The 25,579-nt window shown below is 39.2% G+C and overlaps 1 protein-coding gene across 2 annotated transcripts in view; it reads right to left on the reverse strand.

The window, feature by feature from the left end:
• The window catches only part of ZC3H12A (zinc finger CCCH-type containing 12A), a 182,339-nt gene that overhangs the window by 14,072 nt on the left and 142,688 nt on the right, over positions 1–25,579 (reverse strand). For both annotated transcript variants that reach the window (XM_044083800.1, XM_044083792.1), the window contains exons 4-5: positions 16,144–16,378; positions 13,652–13,758 (exon numbers count right to left, since the gene is read on the reverse strand). In XM_044083800.1, the coding sequence (XP_043939735.1) occupies positions 13,652–13,758; positions 16,144–16,378 (342 nt within the window). The remainder of the gene's footprint in view (positions 1–13,651; positions 13,759–16,143; positions 16,379–25,579) is intronic.

A 25,579-nucleotide genomic window follows, 5' to 3' on the forward strand; every position in this document is an offset into this window, starting at 1 on the left:
TCCACACCAACAGCCAGAGCTCCTTTAACTTGTTTTTGTTTGCTTGTTTGTTTTCTTTTGGTAAATCACTGATGATTACAGTCAAGTCACTAACAGTCAGACTTTCATCCATTTTGTGGCTCATACAATGCATATTGATGTAAAATATGTTGCTAATTTCAATGTTTAACTGATTTAGAGTACTCTGCACTTATCTGTCTCCAGTTTTGCAGGACATATTTGACTTCATATTTATGTTGTGTCCTTGAGCAAGTCACTTAACCAGGAGGTGCTTTGAGGTAAAGGGAAATTTGGGCTAAGCTCCTCACTGGTCTCCTGAACTTCAAGCCTAGTAACTATCTATGAACAAGAGTACTTTCGTTGTAAAGAAAGGGACTGATGGTAGTAAACAGGAGCATTTCCATATCACCCATGTTCTTTAGATGTGATCCCTGGTTTCCTTGTTCTGCTGAATGTTAACAATATGTTTAGCTTTGAACTAAATGGACAGCATGACATCTGAATTTAGTGTTGATATTTTAATCATGAATACTTTTTTAATTTAGTTTGTTTTTTGCAGATACTTGTGTGCAATGCACTTTTTGGGCTCTAACAGTCTGTCTAGCACTTAGTGCAGATGAATAAGGCTATAAGCTATTAAACAGCTGTTTTCTGCATTACATACAGTGGATATAAAAAGTGTACACACCCCTGTTAAAATGTTAGATTTTTGTGATATAAATGAGACCACAATAAATCAGTTCAAAACTTTTCCCACCTTTAATGTGACCTATAACCTGTACAATTCAATTGAAAAACAAATCTGTTAGGGGAAAAATACAAAAAATAAAAAACATACAATAAGTTGGTTGTATAAGTGTGCACACCCTTAAACTAATATTTTGTTGAAGCACCTTTTGATTTAATTACAGCAGTCAGTCTTCTTGGGTATACACCTGCCATCAAATAAAGAGACTCTGATAACCCCAAATAAAGTTCAGCAGTCCTAGTACGATTTTCCTGACATTTACTCATTTGCCTGCTACAGTAAAAGTCATGGTTCGCAGACAGCTTACAAAGCAACAAAGGGATCTCATTGTTGAAAGATATCAGTCAGGAGAAGGGTACAACAAAATATCTACAGCATTGGATATACCATGGAACACAGTGAATACAGTCATCAAAAAGTGGAGAAAATATGGGATAACAGTGATGTTGCAAAGAACTGGATGTCCCTCCAAAATTGATGAAAAGACAAGATGAAACCTGGTCAGGGAGGCTGCAGGAATTTCTGGCAATTGTGTACTACATATGACAACAATCTCCCGCATTCTCCATATGTCTGGACTATGGGCTAGGGTTGCAAGACGGAAGCCTTTTGTTACACAGAAAAACATCCAGGCTCGGCTAAAATTTGCAAAACAATACATCAAGTCTCCCAAAAGCATGTGGGAAAATGTGTTGTGGTCTGATGAGAGACCAATGTTGAACTTTTTGGCCACAATTCCAAAAGGTACGCTTGGTGCAAAAGCAACACTTCGCATCACCAAAAGAACACCATCAACATTGTGAAGCAAGGTGGTGGCAGTATCACACTTTGGAGTTGCTTTTCTTCAGCTGGAACTGGGGCTTTAGTCAAGGTGGAGGGAATTATGAACAGTTTCAAATGCCAGTCAGTTTTGTCCCAAAACCTTCAGGTGTCTGCTAGAAAGATGAAGATGAAGAGGAATTTCACCTTTAAGCATGACAATGACCCCAAGCATACATCAAAATCCACAAAAGAATGGCTTCACCAGAAGAAAATTAAAATTTAGGAATGGTCCAGCCAGAGCCCCGACGTAAATCCAATAGAAAATCTCTGGGGTGACGTGAATAGGGCTGTGCACAAGAGATGTAAATCTGACAGATTTGGAGCGCATTTGCAAGGAAGAGTGGGCAAATATTGCCAAGTCAGGATGTGCCATGCTGACAGAATCCTACCCAAGAACACTGAATGCTGTAATTAAATCAAAAGGTGCTTCAACAAAATATTAGTTTAAGGGTGTGCACACTTATGCAACCAGCTTATTGAACGTTTTTTATTTTTTTTCTCCTAACAGATTTGTTTGTTTTTCAATTGAATTGTACAGGTTATAGGTCACATTAAAGGTGGGAAAAGTTTTGAAATGATTTATTATTGTCTCATTTTTTATATCACAAAAACCTGGCATTTTGACAGGGGTGTGTACACTTTTTATATCCACTGTAGTTTCATTTCCTCGGCCTTCAAAGTGACTCTGCCAAGTTACTTCACCAGATGGTTTCTGCATTTATTTAAAAGCTGTTACTCTGGCCTACAGAGAAGAGGCTAAAGTTTTGACTTGTTAATGAGTTGCATCCTGTGGCAGGAGTACAGGCTTTGAATCTTTCTGTCTTACTTTACCTACTGTGACACAGAGCAAGTTATCTAACCATATAATGCTCTGGAGCAACTGCGAGGCTGGGCTAGGCTCATTAATGGTCTCCAGGACTGCATGCCTACTAACTACAAACCTGCTATAATTTGTCAGCCATTCCCTGTTACATTGCTGATCTAGTTTTGGAAATCAAAAAAAGCTGAAATGCTTTGGTGGTACTGAGATGTGAAAGAAATGTGAGCAGATAAATTCCAGATGGTTATAAACTGGATTTATTAAGCCAAAGATAAAAAAGTTAAAAAATCAAGCGCTTTCGTCTCCTAAGATAGGAGACTTTATCAAGATAAAGCATGCCCAAAGAGATATCACCTCTATATCATAAAAGTTAACTAGTAATAGAACTATGAACCAATCACATTCATTACTACTAAATGTTCAAATAACATATGATACATTGTTTAAAGGTGTATTAACCAAATAATCATATTTGAAATATAACGGTTGCATTTACTTGTAGTATATTGGACTCATAATGCTGTATTGCATTGCCAAACATTGGCAGTCTAGCATGTTCCCCAGAAACTAAACTTATTTAAACATTAAAAATTGTGAAAGCATAGAAAATATAAATTTATTTTATTACATTTAATCCAAAGTTAAAATGTATAATATATATGATATATGAATGTATGAGTATGTAAGTGAGGGTCAGAATGCACATAAATATAAATATAAAATATGAAATATATAAAAAATTATAACCACATATATTCAAATAACCATTTACAAGGATAATGTGCTATAAAATTAATGTATAAAAATACATTCTAAAACCACATATAAGAGCATTAGTACGATATAGTAAATATTCATATAAAAGCTTTCAAAGAAAAACTTTTTACATCTGCCTATACTAAAAATTCATAAATAATGTATAAATATTATGTACTAATAACAAATACTTATTCTCAAATTGTAAGGTTCAACATGCTTAAAAATCCATCTATCCAGGGCTTTCAATTTCAAAAAACAAGTGATTGAAATAGAATCATTGAGGCCTGGCCATTGAGTGGCATTCGTTCTCAATTGCCATAGAGTTTCATTCATTTCCAAATATAATGGCCATGGTCCACCCCTTGGGTTAGATTCCATTGGTTCTATCACAGTAAATTTAAAACTATGACCTGGCCATTCATTACAGTCTTGCCAAAGCATTGGTGTCTTTCCTTAGTTTTATGTCCCTCAAATGTTCATAAATACGACTTTTCAATTTCCTTTCTGTCTTTCCGATATAAAAGCAGGAACATTCACAACAAAACCACAGTAAACAACTTTTTCTGTATGGAAGAAACACTTTTTCTTTATAGATTCATAGGTTCATACTAGGCTATCTGCCCTAGGGCATTTATAAGCCTAGCCAGAGTGTGTGTGGCTTTCACCACCCCTTAGGATGAGAATACTATACCCATTAGTTTGCTGTGCCTCTGTCCAGCAGTGATACAGAGATGATTCCCGGGGTAAACCTACGATCTCCCATCCACTCGTCAAGATTTCTCTTGAACAGAGTCAGTGAGGGGCTCTGCCTCACATGGACTGGGATTCTGTTCCATAGTGTAGGGAGTCTCTGGGTGATGAATCTGTCCCTCCAGCACATCCTATTTATATCCGTGTTGAGGTTTAAGTCTCTTGCTCGTGGCTCTGGTGGATTTGGATTTTTTGAGGTGGAGCATGTCCATTAATTCCGGGTTGGACATGACCTTGTATGTCAGGCACAGATCACCACTGAGCAGACGGTATGCGACTGAATAGAGCTGGAGTTTCTTCAGTCGGGCATCGTATGACATATGTTTGAGCCCCTTTATCCTTTTGGTGAGGAACTTTTGGGGTATTTCCAACTGCTGCAGGTGTCGGGTAAGGTACATTCCGAATGGGGCGTTGTACTCAATCATTGGTCTGATAAGTGAAGAGTACAGCGGTACAATGACCTCTCCTGATCTGGATGTGAATCCCTTCATGATCAGGTGGGCAATGTAGAAGGTCTTCCTAACCACTTTGGCAATGTGAGTGTCAAAAGAGAGGTTACTGTCAACTTGGGTCCCCAGGTCCCTGATAACTTCTTCCGTGTTTAATGGATTACCACCTATGTGGTAATTAGGGGTTACCTTGTTTTTCCCAAAGGGTATGACTATACATTTTTTGGCATTTAGCTTAAGGCCATGGCTCTGGCACCAGTTATCCATTTCTATGAGACCTTTCTGGAGGATGTCTGTGTCTGATGGAGTGTCAATTATGGTGCCCAGTTTGCAGTCATCTGCAAATTTTGTCAGCCACAATCCCCCTATGTTTGCCTGCACTTCAGAAAAATAAATGCCGAACAAGAGGGGGCCCAGGACTGAGCCCTGTGGGACACGGCTCATGACCGGCTTAGAGTCTGACATGGCACCAGCAACTCTAACCCTGTGTGTTCTGTCCTTGAGCCAGTTTGCAACCCATCTTGTGACATATGGGTTTACATCTAAGCTGGTGAGCTTTTCTATGATGCCCGAGTGTGGTATTGTGTCGAATGCTTTTGCTAGGTCAAGGTAGGCTGTGTGAACTGCCTTACCCTCATCAATGGCCTTAGTGACTGTTTGAAAAGTCGACCAAGTTCAAGAGGCAGGATCTGCCCTTGACAAAGCCAAATTGGGTAGGATCCAGTGTCTGTAGGTCCCCAATGTCTTTATTTATGAGTTCCATTATGATCCTCTCCATAGCTTTGCAGACAAGGCTCGTCAAGCTTATGGGGCGGTAATTTCCAGGGTCCGTAGAAGCACCGCCTTTGTGGAGTGGGACCACAGTTGACGTACGCCATTCTTTGGGGACGTATCCTGTAGTAAGGCTCAGATTAAACAGCAGCCTTATGTGTGGGTTTAGTTCCTCATTGAGTTCGTAGCACACAGCCGGGGACACCGTCCGGTCCCATTGATGCTGTGTTTTTGCTTTAGAGAGAGCAGCTCTCACCTGGGCATCTGAGATGTTTGGGAGGCTAGACTCTGGTGGGATAGATATTTCTCCTTTGGGGGAGGGAGGGAGAAATTTGCACTGAACCTGTCTGCCAGTATGTTGGCAATGTCTGTGGGTTCAGTGATTTTTATCATTTTGGACTAATTCTGAGCATATCTGGGAGTTTCCACCCAGGTTTCTAACATAGCTAAAGAAGGCTTTATGATTGTCTTTTGTGTCATTAGCGATTTTTCTCTCAAAGTTGGCCTTGGATGATTTTATGAGTGATCGTAGTTTTTTGCTAGTATTGATCAGAGATGCCTTCCCATTTAGGGATTTTGCTCTGTCATGTAGTAGCTTTCTCCTCTTGTTGTAGAGTTTGTTTATGGCTGGAGTCCACCAGACCGGGCGCCTGCCTTTGGTGGAAAAGGTCTTGATTTTATTAGGGATTGCTTGATCCATACATTCCTGGAGGTGCTCGAAGGCATTTGTAAGGGTTTCAGCAGCGTGGGATGTGGTTTCCACTGGCACGAGGGCCTTGAAGGATACCACTCCAGTCTTAAGAAGTGTGAAGTTTGCTTTTGAGAAGTTCTTCACTGTGGTCTTTTTTGCTGGGGTGGGGCGGGATGTGGATCTCCAGTGAGATAAATTTATGGTCTGATCTCACCAATGAGGGATATACTTCCGGTGTGGAGCATTTTGTCCCCATGTTTGTGATGATCAGGTCTAGTATATTTTCTCATCTTGTGGGAATGGTGACTAGTTGTTCCATAGCATTTGAGTTTATGAACTCAAGGAACCTTTGAGCTAGGGTGTTGGGGCTTGAGTAATGTTCCCAGTCTATGTTTGGGTAGTTGAAGTCACCCAATATGATGGTGTTTGGAGAGACATTTATACTCTCCAGTGTCTTCAGGAAGGCTGTGTGGGTTTCCTGAGTTTGAGAAGGTGGTCTGTAGCATGTTACAAACTGTAGGGCAGTTTTACCTATGGTTAATTGCACCTGGATGGTCTCCGATGCTTCGTGCGTTGCCACTAACCTGGAGGTGTGGGTATCCTTTATGAATATGGATACCCCCCCTCCTTTTGTAGTTCGGTCCGGATTTTGGGGCCGGAACGCATGATATGAGGTATAACCTGATAGTGCTGGGGTGCTCTCAGGAGCCTTGAACCAGGTTTCAGTCACAGCACAAACATCGATGTTCTCCATACTGAGGAGGGCTTCGAGGGTGCATCTTGAGGTTTAGACTTCTGGCATTGAGCAGTATTACCCTTAGTTTTTCTCCATTTTTGTTTTCTAGGGCGGTAGGTTTATCATTTGAGCCTTGCCTAAAAAGGCACTATGGGGGTGGCAAGAGCCTTTGCCAATATCCGAAGCCCAGGGTGACAGGTGCAAGCCGCCCTTGAAGCAGCGTGGCTTGTCAAGCATGTCATCCCAGGCAGACAGACATTGGATCCCCTTAGAATGACACCAGTAATTAAGCCAATTATTAAAGCTGATCATTTTGTCTCTGTATTGTGGCATCATTCTTGGTGAGGGTAGGATACTGCTCAGGGTCAGGGTCATACCGGCCTGGGCTACATAATCTGAGAGCTCCTCTATGTCTCTTTTCATGTAGTCCAGGGAGGTGCGTCTCAGGTCGCTCACACCGGCATGGACAATGACTGAGTCATACTTGTACTTGCTGTGGAGTGACCTGAGTGCTTGTGTTATGTGGCGGATTCTAGCGCCTGACAGGCAGCTAACTGTGATCTTTTCCTTGTTCAGTCTGGTGAGTGGGATGTCAGTGTGTCTGACTATGGAGTCACCTATAACAAGTGTGTCTGGCATTGTGTTTGGCCTTAAGGGCTGTGACTGTTTAGCACACTGACTTTGAGAACTATGTGTTGCATGTCTTATGTCTTGAGGTGGCAGTTGCTTGGGTGTGTGCTTTGGAGGCCTCTGTAGTTTTGGTAGATTTTTGATCAGTGCCTCCGAGTATGTCTTTGTGTGTTTATGTGTTTGTTTTGCAGTTGTGATAGTTCTATGTGAAACTGGGTTTGTGGTGTGCGTGGTTTCCTTCTCCTCCTGTCTGGTCTTGCCAGTCCTGAGTTGAGAGAGCTCAGCCTCCAGTTTGGCTATATAGTTGCATCTCTCACATGTATTTGTGTTTTGTGGGAGAAGGAGTGGGTTGTCTGTGTACATGAGGCAATTGTAACATTGCCTCAAGATGCCCAGATTCACCAGCTGAACAGGAGAGGACGCTAGCAACTGACCCTTCGACATGCTAGAAAAAGTGAAAAAGTTTGCTGTGTAACTGAGTCAGAAGGGACCTATAGGGAAATGGGTACTCAAGGGGATTCTAGGCTAATGTAGTACTTTGTTTAGTATACAAGTACTTTACCTATATAAAAATGCTTTAGGAGCAAGTGCTGAGCTATTGAGATAGAGAATAGACTGCTTAGATTGCAAGTAGAGAAGTTCTAAGGGAAAAATTGAAGAGCAGACTTTACGGAGCCAGAAATAGTTTAACCTTGTTTAACCGGCTGCCCGATGGTGCTCTATGGGCAACTCACTAAATCACGCCAAAGCGTGCTAAAGCGGGCTTTATAGCAGGGGGTTGAAAAGACCTAGGAATTGACCCAAAATGGCCAATAGACTACAAGTTTCTGGCTGGAACCACTGCTCTAGGGACAAATAGGCTGCTCAGTGCTCCCCACTCCCACTGGTGAACAAAGAAGCTTCCCTTTATCCAAATAAGGATATGGAATAGCACAGGAACCAAGCCAAAGCCCAGAGATCAGCAAACTCTGAAGACTGGACTATTCTAGTTCAGTAAGGTGGGAAAACAATGCTCTAATACTATTAATAGTGAATTTATTGCCTTCCATTATATATTGACAATAATTACAAGCTCCACACTTTTTCATACCACCAACAGTTTCAGCTTGGGTATTTTTCTCGAAAATATTTTTCAGGGACTGGCCTTTTCTATACACCACAATAGGTCTTTCACTTATACATTGCCTAACCTCATTACAAGGGGATAGGATGATCCAATTCTTCTCCAAAATTCTTAAAATATCTTTACTTGCTAAATTATAGGTGGTAATGAAGGCAAAACGGTAATTAACATCTGCTGATACTGATTTATTTAATATCATAATGTTGCTATTGCTTGGCATATCATTACAAATGGTATCTTGTCAAGTATCAACATTCAAGTCATTGACATATTGTGTGACGTCAACTTTTAAAATAGCTTAAAAAAGGCCCCTCTCTCTTTTATTGATCACTTCTAGCATCAAGTTGATCACCAAATCAATTGGGTACTCCCTATTTAAAATCATGTTTTTCAATACATCACACTCATTAAGAAAGGAGTCAAAGGAAGATACCATCTGGGCCGCTCTCACAAATTGGCCCTTTACTACTGCTCTTTTTTGTTTATAGGGGTGTGCACTGTCAAAATGCAAGAAACTGTTGGAATAAGTTTCTTTCCTATGAATTTCTGACACACATTTTCTCAAGTATCTGTTCTTTAACAATATGACATCTAAATATGAAATTTCATTTGCACCAATGGTATAAGTGAACTTCAGATAGGGTATCGAGTTATTAATGTAAGCCATAAACTCATTAATAAGATCTCTTGGCACAAGCCAAAAAATAAAAATATCGTCCAAGAATCTTACATACATTTTACAATAACCATAAAATTGGGATTCAAAGACGATTTTCTTCTCCCACTGCAACATAACCATATTAGCATATAGACCCCCACATGGGGATCCCATTGCGACCCCTATTACTTGAATGAAAAATTCATTGTTGAAAAATATACAATTATTTTTTAGAACTAAATCAAATAATTGTTCATATATATTGATCTTGGGCTGTGGTATCCTTTTTTCAAGTAAATAGTCACATACCCACTCAACTCCGGCGTCATGAGGTATAGAAGTATAGAGATCTTTCACATCAATGGTTACAAAAAGGCCAGTCTCACTAAATTCAAGGTTATTGATTCTCTGTAAGAAATTTCAAGAGTTCCTACAAATATTCATTTCTTCTGCCACATAACCTTTTAGATTAATATCCAGGTACCTAGCTATGGGATATGTGATAGCACATTATCCTTGTAAACAGGGTTATTTGAATATATTTGGTTACATTTTTTTATATATTTTATATTTTATATTTATATTTATGTGCTTTCTGACCCTGACTTACATACTCATGCATTCATATATCGGTTCCACTTGAAACCATCGAATGTTCAGAACATCGAAGTTCTAATCATCGATGTTCAGAACATAGAAGGTTCAAAGTGGAAGTACCAGGTAAGTAAAAATGGTAATTTGGGGTGTATATGCAGGGCAGCAAGGTGCCCTGCATGTTGTGTGTGTGTGTGTGTGTGTGTGTGTGTGTGTGTGTGTGTGTGCCATCTACGTGCTGGCACTGCAGGTAGGGTACGGAAAATCTCCTGTTTAGCGCTACTGCATAGAGCAGTAAATGGGACATTTCCCTTACCCCACTGTTGTGCGATCTTGGAGTTGGAATATTAAAGTGGGGGGGTGTGGGGAGCACAGCCCCCCACATGGGGGGGTGCACGGGGGTGAAGCCACCCCCCTGCATAAAATAGTTTTTGAATGTTCATTTCTTTTTCTGTGGTTCACTTTGAACCTTCGATGTTCTGAACATCGATGTTCTGGTCTCGATGATTAGAACTTCGATGTTCTGAACGTTCGATGGTTTCAAGTGGAACCCATATATCATATATATTATAAATTATACATTTTAACTTTGGATTAAATGTAATAAAATAAATTTATATTTTTTATGCTTTCACAATTTGTAATGTTTAAATAAGTTTAGTTTCTGGTGAACATGGAAGACTGTCAATGTTTGGCAACGCAATACAGCATTATGAGTCCAATATACTGCAAGTAAATGCAACCATTATATTTCAAATATGATTATTTGGTTAATACACCTTTAAACAATGTATCATATGTTATTTAAACCTTTAGTAGTAATGAATGTGATTGGTTCATAGTTCTATTACTAGTTAACTTTTATGATATAAAGGTGATGTCTCTTTGGGCATGCTTTATCTTGATCTTCTTCTTCTTCTTTCGGCTTTTCCCGGTTAGGGGTCGCCACAGCGGATCACCTTGTCCGCACATTGAATGGCAGTGAAGTTTTTACGGTGTCGAGTTGCTAGCCCGGCGCCCAACCTTCCACAGAAGGCACACTCACACGCACACCTAGGGCCAATTTAGAGTGTCCAATCCACCTGCAGCATGTCTTTGGGATGTGGGAGGAAACCGGAGCACCCGGAGGAAACCCACGCGACCACAGGGAGGACATGCAGACTCCGCACAGAAGGCACCCCAGCCGAGGATCGAACCGGAGAACCTCTTGCTGTGAGGCGGCAATGCTAACCACTGCACCACTGTGGCCGCCCTGGAGACAAAAGTGCTTGATTTTTTTAACTTTTTTATCTTTGGCTTAATACATCTGGTTTATATCCTTCTGGAATTTAACGGCCCACATTTCTTTCACATCTCAGTACCACCGAAGCATTTCAGCTTTTTTTAGTTTTGGAAATGTTATGGCAATGTCACCAAAGTACTATTTTTTAATGCAACACAGGAAATTTATTCTTCAGGGGAACTGCGTCTGTAGATGAAGCACTGAAATGCAAAGCTGTGTGCCAGCAGCAATTTCTGCATTAATAATGGTTCTCTTTAATGAGGAATTATTCAAATAACTTTTACTTCTGCAAGACTATGCATATTGACAACATATACTATCAGGTGAGTATCATTTCTTATGCGATCATAAATGGTTATCTATTTAAACTGTGCTACACCTGGCTGGATCTTACGGCATGATGCTTGTGATCTTTATACAATTTCATGTAGCTCATCCAAAGCTACCACTAAAGCACATGTAATTTATTTCTTCATAGCAAGGAGGGCTGTACATAGTTAACAAAGTGGCTATAACCGAGGTGGGGTGGAAGGCTCATTGTGGGTGAAAATACATTTATACTCTTATTATCTGATTATTTTAAACAGTCCTTAACCTAGCTTTGTATGACAAGCATGCATGCGTGTAATATTTTGGCTACTGGGTATCTTTGTGAAACGAATGTGAAATAATGTGACTTTGGTCATAATTCATTTTTTGATACTGTTGACTGCATCCCTCTCACACATCAATGTAGCTATAACTGCTAGGTTTGGAGATGTCTGCGGATAAAAATGACCCAGATGAGCGGATAAATTTACAGTTGTTAGTCTGTCTTTGCAGGACTAGTGTGCATTTGTGTAATGCAAACTAGATTACTTTACTATGGCCATTTTTATCACCATCAGACATGTTTTGTGTACTTGGTAGATAAGTTGGCAGTAGTTCTTGAGTGCAGATATTGGTGGCTTACAATGACAGCAGGTTAAGTAGCCCTTTATCACTCAAATGTTCTGAAATGGATATTTTTGTCATTATTGGTTCATATATTTTGTTTCACTACTTACTGGAAAATGTTCAAAACTACAAATTTAAAACATTCCAGCAAATGCTGCTGTATTAAACAAATATAATTTAAAACAATCAGGAAGGTGAAACAAAGAACACGTGTGTTTATGCTTGCTCCTGTCTGTGTGTATGTGTTGGGGGGGGATTATTATTTGAAAACAGCCCAAAACCCAAAGAATGCACTGGCCAGATGCATTTTCAATGAATGTAAGTTTCAAGGGAAGAGAAGTTTACTGTTACTCATGCTAAATCTGTTTTCAGTGTCAGACTTATGTTTTGTTCAGCAAATGGTAATCAGTATTTGTGCTGTAAAATTTTGAAATAAGCATTTTAAATTAAATGTAAATCACTGCAGTCACTGTAAAACAAGAAAACGGTACACACACCAACAGCTCTGAATAGTGTTTATGATAACTGGGGACACAGAAAATTGTAATGGCACTGAACGGGTGGGGGGCTGGTGCATTACTCTGCCTACGGCCCCATTTGACTATGATCTGGATCTGGGCAGGGTGCAGAACTGCGGCTTCTCTAAGCACTGCATGCAATTTCTTTTACTGTAACAATGACATCAGAAGTAATCTATAATATAAAATCCTTGCCTTGAAGTTTAAAATGGTTAAATCTTCATCTTGGCAAAATAAAGGAAAATTTTATTCCATGGAAAATTTACAAAAATGTAAGTGATTAGGGCCCCCTTGTACCACCTTACTTAAATATACTAACTCCACAGTCATACAACTGTACAGAAAAGACACTGCACTTCTGCTAGGAAACCATTAATTTTTATTAGCAAACACCAGTGATTTAAATGTGGAAAGTTTAAACCGACAAGTTAAATCTCATCCACTGAAGAATCATTACCTAGTAGTAAAGCCTGTAAACTAGTAGATACATTCTCCATTTATTTGCTGAAACACAGCTTCTATTTTGAATACTTCATTTAAGGGTGACAGCTTGTTAAAACTTTGAGTGGCTACAAAAATTAGCTTCTGGGTAGACATAATTCTAAACAGAATAATATCCCATCAAAACTGATGTAAGGTTTCAACAAACGTAAATCACACTATGCAGTAAAATGAGAGTGTTTAAGGACTACAGATACTATATAAAAATTTAGTTTTACTCTGTTTCTGCATTTTAGCCTCTGTTATGTTCCACTTTAACTCATCAGTTTACGTATTTAATCTACTTACATCTGTCAGAAATACAAATTCCTAACTATTTACAGCTGGCAGGACCATCCATTTGTTTCATTATGACAGCAAGCTGGACACTGCATGCCATACAAAAGGAAACTAAACAAACAGGAGTTGTTTACTACAATGTGTTTAATGAAATAATATCTGCAGAAAAAAGGGCTCTTACGCAGTAAAATCTGCGGTAGTGGTGCTGCGGTAGCGTTGTCGCCTCACAGCAAGACGTTGTCCCATTCAATTTTTAGCTAGAGCATCTACTGTGTGGAGGCATGCGTGAATGGGCGTGCCTTCATTGAAGGTTGTGCACCAGGGCTGATAACTCGGCACGTAAAAATCCACTACCAAACATTAGCGAACCGGAGTTCCGCTGTGGCGACCCCTAACCAGGATAAGCCGAAAGACACAACAACGCAGTACTACCTTGATTACAACTGTGAATTAACTGTATTTGACATGAGTTTCACCTGATAAGCAAAATGATATTATCATCTTTTTTCCTACCCAAAAACAAAAACATAGGTCTTATACCAACAATACTGTTAACTACATTTATTACTAAATACTGATCTTACCATATGGGCAGTGCTGCCGTTTATGGTCTGGCATATGAGGCTTCTTTCTAAGAAAGTTATCCAAACTTGGGCCATGGCGGCCAAGGGGGTCATCGGGTGGCATAAACCTATTTAAAAAGATTTTGAACATTAGATTATTTTTTTCAAAATGCACAAGAATGTAAAACAGAAAAAAATATTTTTCAACTACTTCCCGTCTCACTTAATGTTCATAGAATAAGCAGTAGTATAATACTTGCAGGAAAAATTATGTCAGGCTTTATGAAACCACAGCTATTTTTTAAATAAACAGGCAACTGTAGGCAAACATGTTTTGTAGATTTGTAATAAACTATGTGCTACAAAACATTTCGTTTATCACTTTCTTTAGGCCATTTAAACACAGTCAGATATTTATATGGGGTTACTTTACTATAGATGACAGTGACAAAATGCAGTTCATGCTAAACCTGGCTGGCGAAAATAATCAACATAATTTTCGACCAGATGCTCAGGGAGAATTTCAGCAGGGCTGCATCTTAAGAAATGCAGCAATGTGGACGCATCTTTAGATAGTTTTCTTACCTGTAATATATCCAGTTTAAGCATCCCTGATTTGTAAAATTTTGCTGAGGTACTGGCAAAACTGCAAATTAATTTATCAGTGCATCAGTGCAATTATACAATTTTGGAATTTTTCAAATATACAGAATTTCTAGCAACATATTTGTTAACTATGCGGCTTGAAATTCAAAGTTCCAGAACAGTCAACATAATTTAGGGCAAGAAGGGAAATAAAAACATCTTAAAACTAATTAAGCAGCTATTAGACATACTGTCCTGTAAGCCAATGAAAAGCCTAACTAGCGTTTGGATATGTGCCTTGCTCAGATTCACACAGTAGGCAAACAGAAGCTGATGAAATCAAATTCTGTGATTCAGGAATTAGCTTTTTGACAGTCCTTAGTGCTACTTGCTGAAAGACTGAATAAAGCACATAGCTGTGTCACTCTAATAAAATTCCATGTCTACAAAATAAATAAAAGGAATAAGCACATAAAAATACCCATGCTAGTCTGTTACTAAGTATAATCTATAGACCTTAGTCTGTAAGTGTTTTTCTGTACACATATGTAAATAAAATGTAATTAAATAGTTGCTCCCTTGTTTAGATTCTATGTAGTGAACTAGAATAGGTACTGATATTCACATATGGACCATTACATCCTCCATAAGTGATTCTTCGGGAAAAAAACAATTTCATATCAGCTGCACTCAAATAACAAGGCTTCTTCAATATACACAAAAGTCTGAAATATGCAAAAAAAAGTTTTGTCTTTCATTTCAGCATTCTGCACATTCTGATAGTAGACTATACTGATACAGTATATGTGCTAACATTATTTTAGTAAAACCAAAATGCATTCCTAGCCAATGCCACACAAATCAACAGTTCTATACCAGTGTCCATGTCACTAGATTTTTTTATACTCCGTAAATTTCTAGTTTTTCTATAAACAATCTATCACTGGCAAAGACATAACAGAATCAGAGGTTTCAAACAATATGAATACATCTCTCTCTCTATATATATATATATATAGGTTCAATTTCAATTCAGAATATTTGAATTTCATATGGTCGCGACCATATGATCGCAGTTTCAAAACTTCAAAATTCTGAAATAAATAGAAAAAAAAATGTTCCTCAACGTTTTGCAGGGGGGGGGGTGGCAAGAACCCCTGCACCCCCCACACCTCCTGTTATTTAAATATACCAACTCCAAGATCGCACTACAGTGAGGAAAAGGGAAAATTTCCCGCTCCACTCTGTATGGAGATCTGTTCAGAACGTTCGAAGTTTTGAAACTTCGTTCATATGGTCTCGACTATATGACAGTCAAAGTTTTAAACTTTTGATATTCTGAAGGGAACCCATATATATATATATATATATATATATATATATAGATATATATATATTTATATATAAAAAGTGTGTGTGTGTGTGTGTGTGTGAAAGATACAGATAAACAGATACCTATATGTGTGTGTATAATTTCAGTAACTGAAAACATCACAAAACAATAATGAATACTGCACTGAAAACCTATAAAAACGCATCAAATGCTTACATGGGGAGACAAGTCCACCCCTGCTAGAGACAGAAAGAAATAGATGCAAAATGCCCTGAATGTTTACTATTTTAACAACTGTCAAGACATTTAGATGGAAACACTCCAGAAAATCCCCTGTTCCATAGTGAAACTAATGAAATATAATGAACATGTTTTCAAACCTGAGTCGCTTACATGTGAATCTAAGTTTACTGTAGTCTAAACTTTGCTTTCTCATTGCTGTTGATTTTAAAAAACATTTCTAAAAAAGTAACAGGTCTGGATAGAAATTAAAAGCAATCAGTCCAGATTAAACAATAAAACAATATAGATACTTCAAGTCAGACCAGAAAGAAAATATATCAATTATGATGAATCTTGAGACTTTTTCACTTACTTGTCATTGACAAATGAATACATTAGCAAACGCTCTTCAATAAACCTTTTCCATTCTGGCCTCTCATTCTGCAGATCACGATAGGTATCATTAGAAACAATAATGCCATCAGATTCATGAGCGAGTTTCACAATAAATCGATCATCGTAACAAACCACCCTCTTGCCACCAACACGTCTTGATGGTGTGAAAACTAAAATTTTCTTTTTCTCAAGTTCTTGAAGAATATGTTGTTCTGAAACAAAATAATAAGCGCATTTTTAAATTACAAATTTAATTACTGATGATATGAACAAACTACTTCACAACATACGGTAACTGAATTTTTGTGCTGCACAATTTCAGTAAACAGCTGCCTACTACTCACAGTATAAGTCACAATTCTTTGTATCCCAATGATATCATCCAATCTATCTGTTAAATGATTCAAGCTTCAAAAGCTGCATGTTAAACTACTGCTGGCTCCTACACTTGCATCATTTTCTGGGTGACTTGAGTTTTGTCTTTTTACTTGCAATATTATAAATGGTTCTCAAGAGTTCTTAAATAGTTGCAAAATAATCTTAATGACTGTTATATCCACATATAATTTTCCCAATTATTGCAATAGGTGCCTTTTGGTGGATATCAGCATTTCCATTTATATGGGTTCTCCCTTTTTTAATTTCTCCAAATATTTTGGGTTTCTAATACCGTGATGGAAATGGACCCCATTCCTAAGTCAAAGTACGATTAAAGTTCATGAAATTAGTATTGTTTCACTCTCTGATGTCAGCCAGTAGTGCTCTTCACAGCACATGCAATGTGCCCAGTAATGATTCCTTCTGGAATTCGTATGGAATTACATGTATTGGTAACATATCTAAATACGACTGTAGACTCTTTTTTAAAAGACCCATTGCCCCTACTACTATTGGAACTATCTGGGTATCTTTCTTTCACATTGCTCTTGTTTCTGCCAGCAAATCCTGATATTTATGACTTTGTGTCTCACTGTATGCAGGACACTGTAGTCACTGGGTGTGGCAATTTCAATGATCAATGCTGCTTTTGTCTTCTTTTCCTGGAGTACTATATCTGTTTTTCTAGCATCTACCTTTTGAACTGTTTGTAATGGATGATCCCATGTGATGTAGACCATCATTTTCTATGATGCTTTGTGGCTCATATTTCCAGTGTTTTTCAGTCACTTCAGTACCATAATGTTTGCACAATCCGCAGTGCAACTGTCTCGCCACATTACTATGCCTTTCAGTATACAGTTCTTCTGCCATTAGTATGTCGCAACAAGCAATGAGGTTTGCAACTGTTTCCAATTCTGTCTTACAAAACCTACATTTGTCTGTTTCTTCCACATGTTCAATGGGCTCTAAACCATGTGTATGTAGCCCAGTATCTTGGGCCGCCAATATTAACCTTTCATCTTTTGGTTTATATTTGCCTCTCCTTAACCATTCCTGTGTCCGTTCCTGATCAACATGAGGTTCTTCCAGAAGTTTTCTATACTTTATGCTTTTTCCACATTTCTTGCCTTCTCATCTGGTCTCTCACCTTATATTCTTTCTTTTGTTTTTTGGCACATTCAGTTGCTGCCCGATTTTTATCTACTTGTGGTTTGATTTCCATTCCTGCTTGATGCCGATATACTTCTGCCAGCCTAAGCAGGGAAGTCATCTTAGATTTATTCTTGTCATGTTTCAAAACATTCACTACATTTAGGTCTTCTGAGGTCAGCAGATATGTGTGGACTCCCATGATTGCAGCTCTATACATGTAATCAATTTCAAGGAGGCCCATCCCTCCTTCAGATCGGGGAATATATAATCTTGTTATACACTGATTTTTATAAATCATTTGGTGAGCATGAAGCATCCTTCTTGTTTTCCTATCTAATCTATCCAACATGATTTGGGGCCAGTCAATCACCCAAAACTGTAAGTTAGGACAGGAAGAGCAAATTGGTTTTCAGCTTGGATTTTGTTCCTAGATGTCAATGCTGTTTTCAGTATTAATTTAAGTCTTCTAAAGTACTCCTTACTAAGTTTTTTCACATTTGTTCATGTTTTATTGTTGATCCTTCATGAATTCCAAAATATTTATACACTCCTTCTTGTTCAAGTTCTTTTATATCACATTATTGTCCCAAACTGATGTGTTCTTTTTGCTGCAGTTTTCCTGCTTTAAAGGTTGCTTTTGCACATTTATCAAGACCAAATGACATTCTCATATCATCTGAAAAAGTTTTGACAACTTGCAGTTGTGCTTTCAGTTCCTCATCTGATGAGCTATACAGATTCAAATTGTCGACAGAGAAGATAAGAAGTCTTTGCACTTTGTTGTTTCCAGAAGCCAAATTATAGCCATGACCTAAGCTGTTAAGTAGACAGCTTAACGGATTAAGGGCAAGGCAGAATAGAAGTGTTGATTGCAAAGTGGTCTGCCACTTTCTCATAGTCACTGTAATGTAGTCCATCAGTGCGGTCCATAGTAAAAGCCTGAAAGCACCAAACATCGAGTGCATGTGCATCGACACATAAAGGTCGATCTACATACACAGCGAAACACTAAAACAGCGAAATCCAAAACGCCAAACGAGTTCCATCATCAGAATGCGCCACACAGGTATGTAAAAAATAATACTAAATAATTAATTTAACATGCTTTTTCAGGGGGGGGGGCAAGTCCCCCTGCACCCCTTCACCCCCATACCCCCTACCTAAATATACAAACTCCGAGACCGCACTACGGTGGGGAAAAGGATAAAAGGATATATTTTGTTATCCCCACCATCGAACTGCTGGCCAGGAAACATGCTCGGCATTTTGGTTTTCGCTGTTTCAGTGTTTCGCTGTGTATGTAGATCGACCTTTATGTGTCGATGTACATACGCTCAATGTTTGGTGCTTTCGGCTTTTAATATAGACCCGATCAGTGTAGGGTGTATCTTATACATTTTTAAGCACTCTTTTATCCATGACTGTGGGATACTATCAAATGCTTTTTTGTAGACAATCCATACCATACTTAAATTCTTCCCCTTTTTACAGTTCTATACTATGACTTTATTTAACAAATGATCCTTTGTTCCGTATGACTTTCTTTTATTGCCCTTTTGTTCTACTCAGTTTTCTTCTACATAACTATAAACACTGTCAGCACCAATTCCAGTATATAGTTTATACGTCGTCAAAAGGCAAGTTATTAAGTCTACAATTTTTAGGGTAGCTTGCAGGTTCACTCTTAAGTAGGAGCACTGTTCTTCCTGTTAGCTAGGTTGGTGTCTGTTCGGGGTGGGCATATAAATAATTCTTACTCATGGCTAAATCTTCGTGCAAAGATGTTAATACTTTTAACCAGAAGTTAGGTACTGCATTTGGGCCTGGGGTTTTCCAGTTAGAGGCTTTTCTTAACTTTGTTTCAATCTCTCTGGTTGTTACTTCATTCTATTTCATATCCTGCACCTTTAAACTTCTTATTCTTTCTTTTACTTCTTCTATCCATTTATCACATTTGTTATGTTCCACAGGATCTTTATAGATACTTTATTTATTTCTTCTTTTTTGGTGGTCTTTCACTTCATTTTACCTTATTTCCCAATTCTCTATAAAACTGTTTGAGTCATCAATACATTGCTTATTTTGTACTTTATTTGTCAACTTATCTTCTAAGTTTTTCCACCTGTGCTGAGAGTTTTAGTTTATTATTTGCGATAGTGCATGACAGATCCTGATCTGTTCTAATACTGCGCATTGTTTTTATCACATCTATCTTTATGAGTATTTTTGTTGATCTGTTCCCTCTTCTATACTCTTCTAATAGTGACACTTCTTGTCTTAGTTGCTTTATAGTTTTTTCTATTCAATACTTCTGTGGTGGTATTCGATTTCTCCCCTTTCTCTCCCTCAATACCCTGTGTTCATGTGGCAGAACTTTATCAGTTATTAATTTAGCTGCACAGTAATATATCCTGTTTACTTCAGTTATATCACATGAATCTCTAGGGACAGTCCTAATTACTGTGTTCATTTGTTTTATCAAATTTCTGACTTGTTGGATTTTACTGACCTTCGGCAGTCTTTCTTTCACTGATATTAATATGTCAGTCTATCTCTATTAAGTCAAGCAACTCTTCTCTTAGATAGGCTTTTTCTCAACTGAGGGCACATTTTTTTTTGTTTTCCATCTCCTGTAGGCATTCTATAGAAATTTCTATTGCATCTTCCTGTGGAAAATTCTCTTCAATTTCATCCTGAGCCATCTGTTGCTCTGTCATATGAGACCTCACTGGCCTATCACTCCTCAACACTAACTGTGTCAGAGTTTCCACAGTTTCCTGTTCCTTCCCTTGCTGTCCAGCTTCAAGTGGATGTTTTTACTGGTTTTCTGTAGAAGGCTCCAAAATATCTTCATATGGCACCTGACCAATTGCTTCCCATTCCACTGGTTTCCCCTTAATTTGGAGTTCCATTGCTCTGCCTGTTGTAGTGCTTTCTGAATTAGATTTTCTACACTGAATCCTTCACTTTGGACGTATTTCATGCCCTCAATTTCTATTTCTTTAACTTCTCCATTACTGATCTCCTTTTCTACTTTTCCTCTTTGTCTTCTTATTTTTTATACTGTAAAGTTTTCATGTCTGGATTCCTTTGCCTGTATTTCTCTTCAAATATCTTTGGTGCGTGCTTGTTGTATTGATTAGTTTTGCTTTCTCCTTTGCATAGATATTACACCATATTAAATCTCTTTTTCTGTCCCATGTCCATATTTCTTATTTAGATGTCTCCTGATCTTCCTGTTTCTCCATACTTTGGGGACTCGTTCCATCACGCTGTGATGTAACCTTTGTTAGACCTTCTACATCAAATCCTTCTCTTTGGAGGCATTCCGTAACTTCAACTTCTATTTTTTTAACTTCTATTTTACTAATCTTTTTTTCTACATCTGGGCTAAATGGATTTGGTGATTGTATGTAATAACTACCTGGCAAAATGCCCTAATTTCTTTCCATGCTGACTTACAAGTCTGGTGCCACATTACAGCAGTTATGTCAGCACACTGCAAAAAGTACAGTTTTGTACCTACCATAAATGTAGATGTTCGAGTGTTCACCCTGATGCAGTCATCACACTTGGGTTATCCTGCCGTCAGGCGGTCCCGCAGTCGGCCCGAATTCCAAAGTCTTGGTCCGGCATCGGTTGCTGTCACTTCTTTCCTGACGTCAGTGCGCCAGGGGTATATAAGAGGCATCCAACGCCATTTTCTTCAGTTTTTCTTGCCCCAGATGTCAGGTGCCCCCAATAGGTAGGCAATATATATATATATATATATATATATATATATATATATATATATATATATATATATAGCTATATAAAAATAAAACAAAACCCTTAGGCACAAGCAAATACACCACAGAGGTAGTACAGGATAGAGTGGTAGAGATAAGTTCAGCTAGTTCAGAGGGGATGGAGGGAGGGTAACCTGGACTGCAGCAGGGTGAACACTCTAACATCTACATTTATGGTAGGTACAAAACTGTACTATGTTCATCGTGTTACCCTGCTGCAGTCATCACACTTGGGTTGAATCCCAAAGCTAAGGATGGGAGGTGGAGTCAGACAGGGTTAGAAGAAGCTAGTAAGCCCTGCAAAACTGCAGTGGCAAAACCAGCTCTAGTCTTAGAGTATAGAGGTAAGTGATAGTGTTTGGTGAAGGTGTGCACTGAACTCCAAGTAGCAGCTTCCAGAATATCCTTGGTTGGCACTCCCCTGAGAAAGGCTGCTGATGTAGCTGTAGCCCTGGTGGAGTGGGACCTAATGTTAGCAGGTACTGGTTTCCCATGATGTATGTAGCAAAAACGTATGCAATGCCCTATCCATTTTGAAATGGTCTGTTTTGAGATAGCTTTTCCTTGTGATCCTGTAGCATAGGCTACAAAAAGCTGGTCAGTTTTTCTGAAAGCCTTAGTTTTATCCAAGTAGTAACGTAATTGCCTGTGAATGTCCAAAGAGTGCAGGAGTCTTTCTCCTTTGTTCTGGGGATTTGGGAAGAAGGTTGGCAAGTGAATGGTTTGGTTTAGAGCCACACTGGATACCACCTTTGGCATAACGGAAGGATTAGTTCGTAGAGAGACTCTGTCTTGATGAAAAATTATGAAAGGTTCCACTGCCACTAGTGCCTGTAGCTCTGTGACTCTTCTAGCTAAGGTTATTGCTAGTAGTAGAGCAGTTTTCCATGAAAGAAATTTTAAGTCAGCTGAAAAAGCTGGTTCAAAGGATGGCAGTGTAAGCTTTTCCAGAACAAAGTTGAGATCCCAAGTAGGTGTTGGAGCTCTCATTGGTGGTCTTAAGTTCTTAGCCCCTCTGAGGAACTGTCTTAGGAGTGGATGTGAGAATAAAGGAGGATCCGTGCTGTAATGAGCTGAAATTGCTGAGGCGTGGATCTTAATAGATGAAAAGGAAACTCCTTTGTGTAACATCTCAGTTAAATATATAAGGAAGGATTAGTTCGTAGAGAGACTCTGTCTTGATGAAAAATTATGAAAGGTTCCACTGCCACTAGTGCCTGTAGCTCTGTGACTCTTCTAGCTAAGGTTATTGCTAGTAGTAGAGCAGTTTTCCATGAAAGAAATTTTAAGTCAGCTGAAAAAGCTGGTTCAAAGGATGGCAGTGTAAGCTTTTCCAGAACAAAGTTGAGATCCCAAGTAGGTGTTGGAGCTCTCATTGGTGGTCTTAAGTTCTTAGCCCCTCTGAGGAACTGTCTTAGGAGTGGATGTGAGAATAAAGGAGGATCCGTGCTGTAATGAGCTGAAATTGCTGAGGCGTGGATCTTAATAGATGAAAAGGAAACTCCTTTGTGTAACATCTCAGTTAAATATTGTAGAATCTGAGGGATGTTTGGATCAAGGGAGTTTAGGCCTGTAGCCTGGTTCCAGGCGCAAAATCTTTTCCATTTGTCTGAATAGGTTTTCCTGGTGCTGGGCCTCCTGGCCTCCAGAATGACATCCATAACAGCTTTGGATAAAGGTGTTGGCTGGTTGTTAAGGTAATTTGCCATGCAGCCAGGTTTAAAGTCTTGAGCTGGGTATGTAGAATCTGATGGTCTTGCTGGGTGAGCAGGTGAGGAATTTGTGGCAAAATCCATGGTGGGCCGTGGGCCATGTTCCTTAAAACTGGGTACCAATGCTGGCGTGGCCAGTCTGGTGCAACGAGTATCATTTGTGGCCTCTCTAATCTGACTTTCAGCAGTATCTTTGCTAGAAGAGGTAGTGGAGGGAAGGCATACACTGTTAATGTTTTCCAACTGAATGAGAGGGTGTCCACTTTCCAAGCTAGTGGATGGAAGGTCCTTGTGCAAAATTTTTGAAGTTGGTGATTGTGGGGGCTTGCAAACAGATCTATGTCTGGGCGTCCCCATTTTTGAGCTATCATTGCAAATACTTGTGGATCTAGTTTCCATTCGTGTGGATCCATGATGTTTCTGCTTAGGTCGTCTGCCAATGTGTTTTTCTTTCCTGGCAGGAATTGTGCTTGTAATTGAACCTGGTAAGACAGCGCAGTGTTCCACAAGGTCATTGCTTGCCTGCATAGAGGGCAGGAATATATGTCCCCTTGCTTGTTTATGTACCACATGACTGTGGTATTGTCCATCTTTATTATTAGTTGTCCTGGGTGTAGAAGGTCCTTGAAAGCTGTTAGGGCATTCTGTACTGCTAGCATTTCTTTTTGATTGATATGCAGATGCCTCTGATCTGTAGTCCATTTGCCCTGAATGCACTGCCCTGCCATGTGTGCTCCCCAGGCATAGTCCGATGCATCTGTTGTCATAGTTTGCCTGGCTGTGGGTAAGGTGAAAGGTTGACCCTTGTTGAGGTGACATGCTTTGCCCACCATAGAAACTCCTGTTGAAGGCAGGGAATGAGTGGTATCATTGTTTCCAAGCTGTGGCTGTGCTGAGTCCATACACTTTTCAGGTACCATTGTAATTTCCTCATATGCAGTTTTGCAAATGGTATTAGTAGTATGCAAGATGCCATGAATCCCAAGGCCTGCAGAATTTTTCTTGCAGGGAGTTGGGACTTTGTTGCCATTATTTTGAAATATTGAAACAGCTGTCGTTGCTTGTCTGGCGTGAGATAAGCCATCTGGGCCGTTGTATTCAAGCTGGCACCCAGGAATATTATGTTTTGTGAGGGAACTAGTTTTGATTTCTTTTCGTTTACTGTGTACCCTAGGCAACTTAGAAGGTGTTTGACAAATGCCAGATGCTTAAAAAGAATGTCCTTGCTTTCTGCTTGAATAAGGCAGTCGTCCAGGTATGGGTATATTTGAATTCCTCTTTGTCTGCAGTATGCAATTACTGGTGCCAGGCATTTTGTGAAGACCCTGGGTGCAGTAGATAAGCCAAAGGGCAGTGCAGAGAATTGATAATGCGTTGAACCTGCAATGAAGCGGAGGTATCTTCTGCAATTTTGTCTGATAGGGACATGCAGGTATGCCTCCTTGAGGTCCAAAGTGACTAGCCAAGCATTCTTGCCCAGCATGGGAAGAAGCTGCTGTAGTGTTAGCATCTTGAATTTTGGTACTTGCAGATAGGTGTTCAGAATTGAAAGATCCAGAATGGGTTTCCATGCTTTGTCCTTTCTTGGGACTAGGAAGAGTCTTGAGTAAAATCCTTGTCCTTGCTCCTGTGTAGGTACCTGCTGAATGGCTCTCATGTTCATGAGATCTGTAATTTGTTTTTGTGCCTCTGCCCATTGATTTGGTGGCAGGTTTGGCATTCCTCTGATCCTTGGTAAGGTATGAAAGTAGAATCTGTATCCTTGAGAGACAATGTTTAGAACCCATTTGTCTTTTGTGATGATGTGCCAGTTGTCTGCAAAAAATGCTAGTTTTCCTCCCAAGGGAGTTGCCAGGAGAGATTTGCTTGGTAGTTTGAGGATAGAGTCATTGTGTTTGTCTTCTGCTAGCTTGGGGCCTGTCTTTTCCTCCTTTCTGGGTAGCAGAACCCCATTGGCGAGGTTTCTAAGTGCCCTGTGACTGACCTCTGCCCCTTGGGCGTCTGTATTTGCCCCTCTGTGATCTGTCTGAAGCTGGAAAGGACCATTTTTTTGTTGGCCAACTTCTGCTGAAAAGAGGGGGTTGTACCTGCAAAAAACCTTGACCGTTTGCATAGACTTTGCCTTATCCTCCACTTTCTTTAAAACCTCTTCTGCTTTGACACCAAATAATACATCCAGCTGTAAAGGTACATCCAATAATTTTGCTTTAACATGGTCAGGGAGGGTTTGTTTTTTTAACCAAGCATGTCTACATATGACAGAGCCAGTAACAGCTGCTCTACAAGAAGCTTCCAATGAATCAAATCCGCATTGTAAAGTATGTTTGCCCACCTGTTCAGCTGCATGCAACAGATCCTGCATTTCCTTGAATTCAGG

The sequence above is a fragment of the Protopterus annectens genome, chromosome 1.part1 (assembly GCF_019279795.1).
Source record: "Protopterus annectens isolate FY-2018-M chromosome 1.part1, PAN1.0, whole genome shotgun sequence".
Lineage (NCBI taxonomy): Eukaryota > Metazoa > Chordata > Ceratodontiformes > Protopteridae > Protopterus > Protopterus annectens.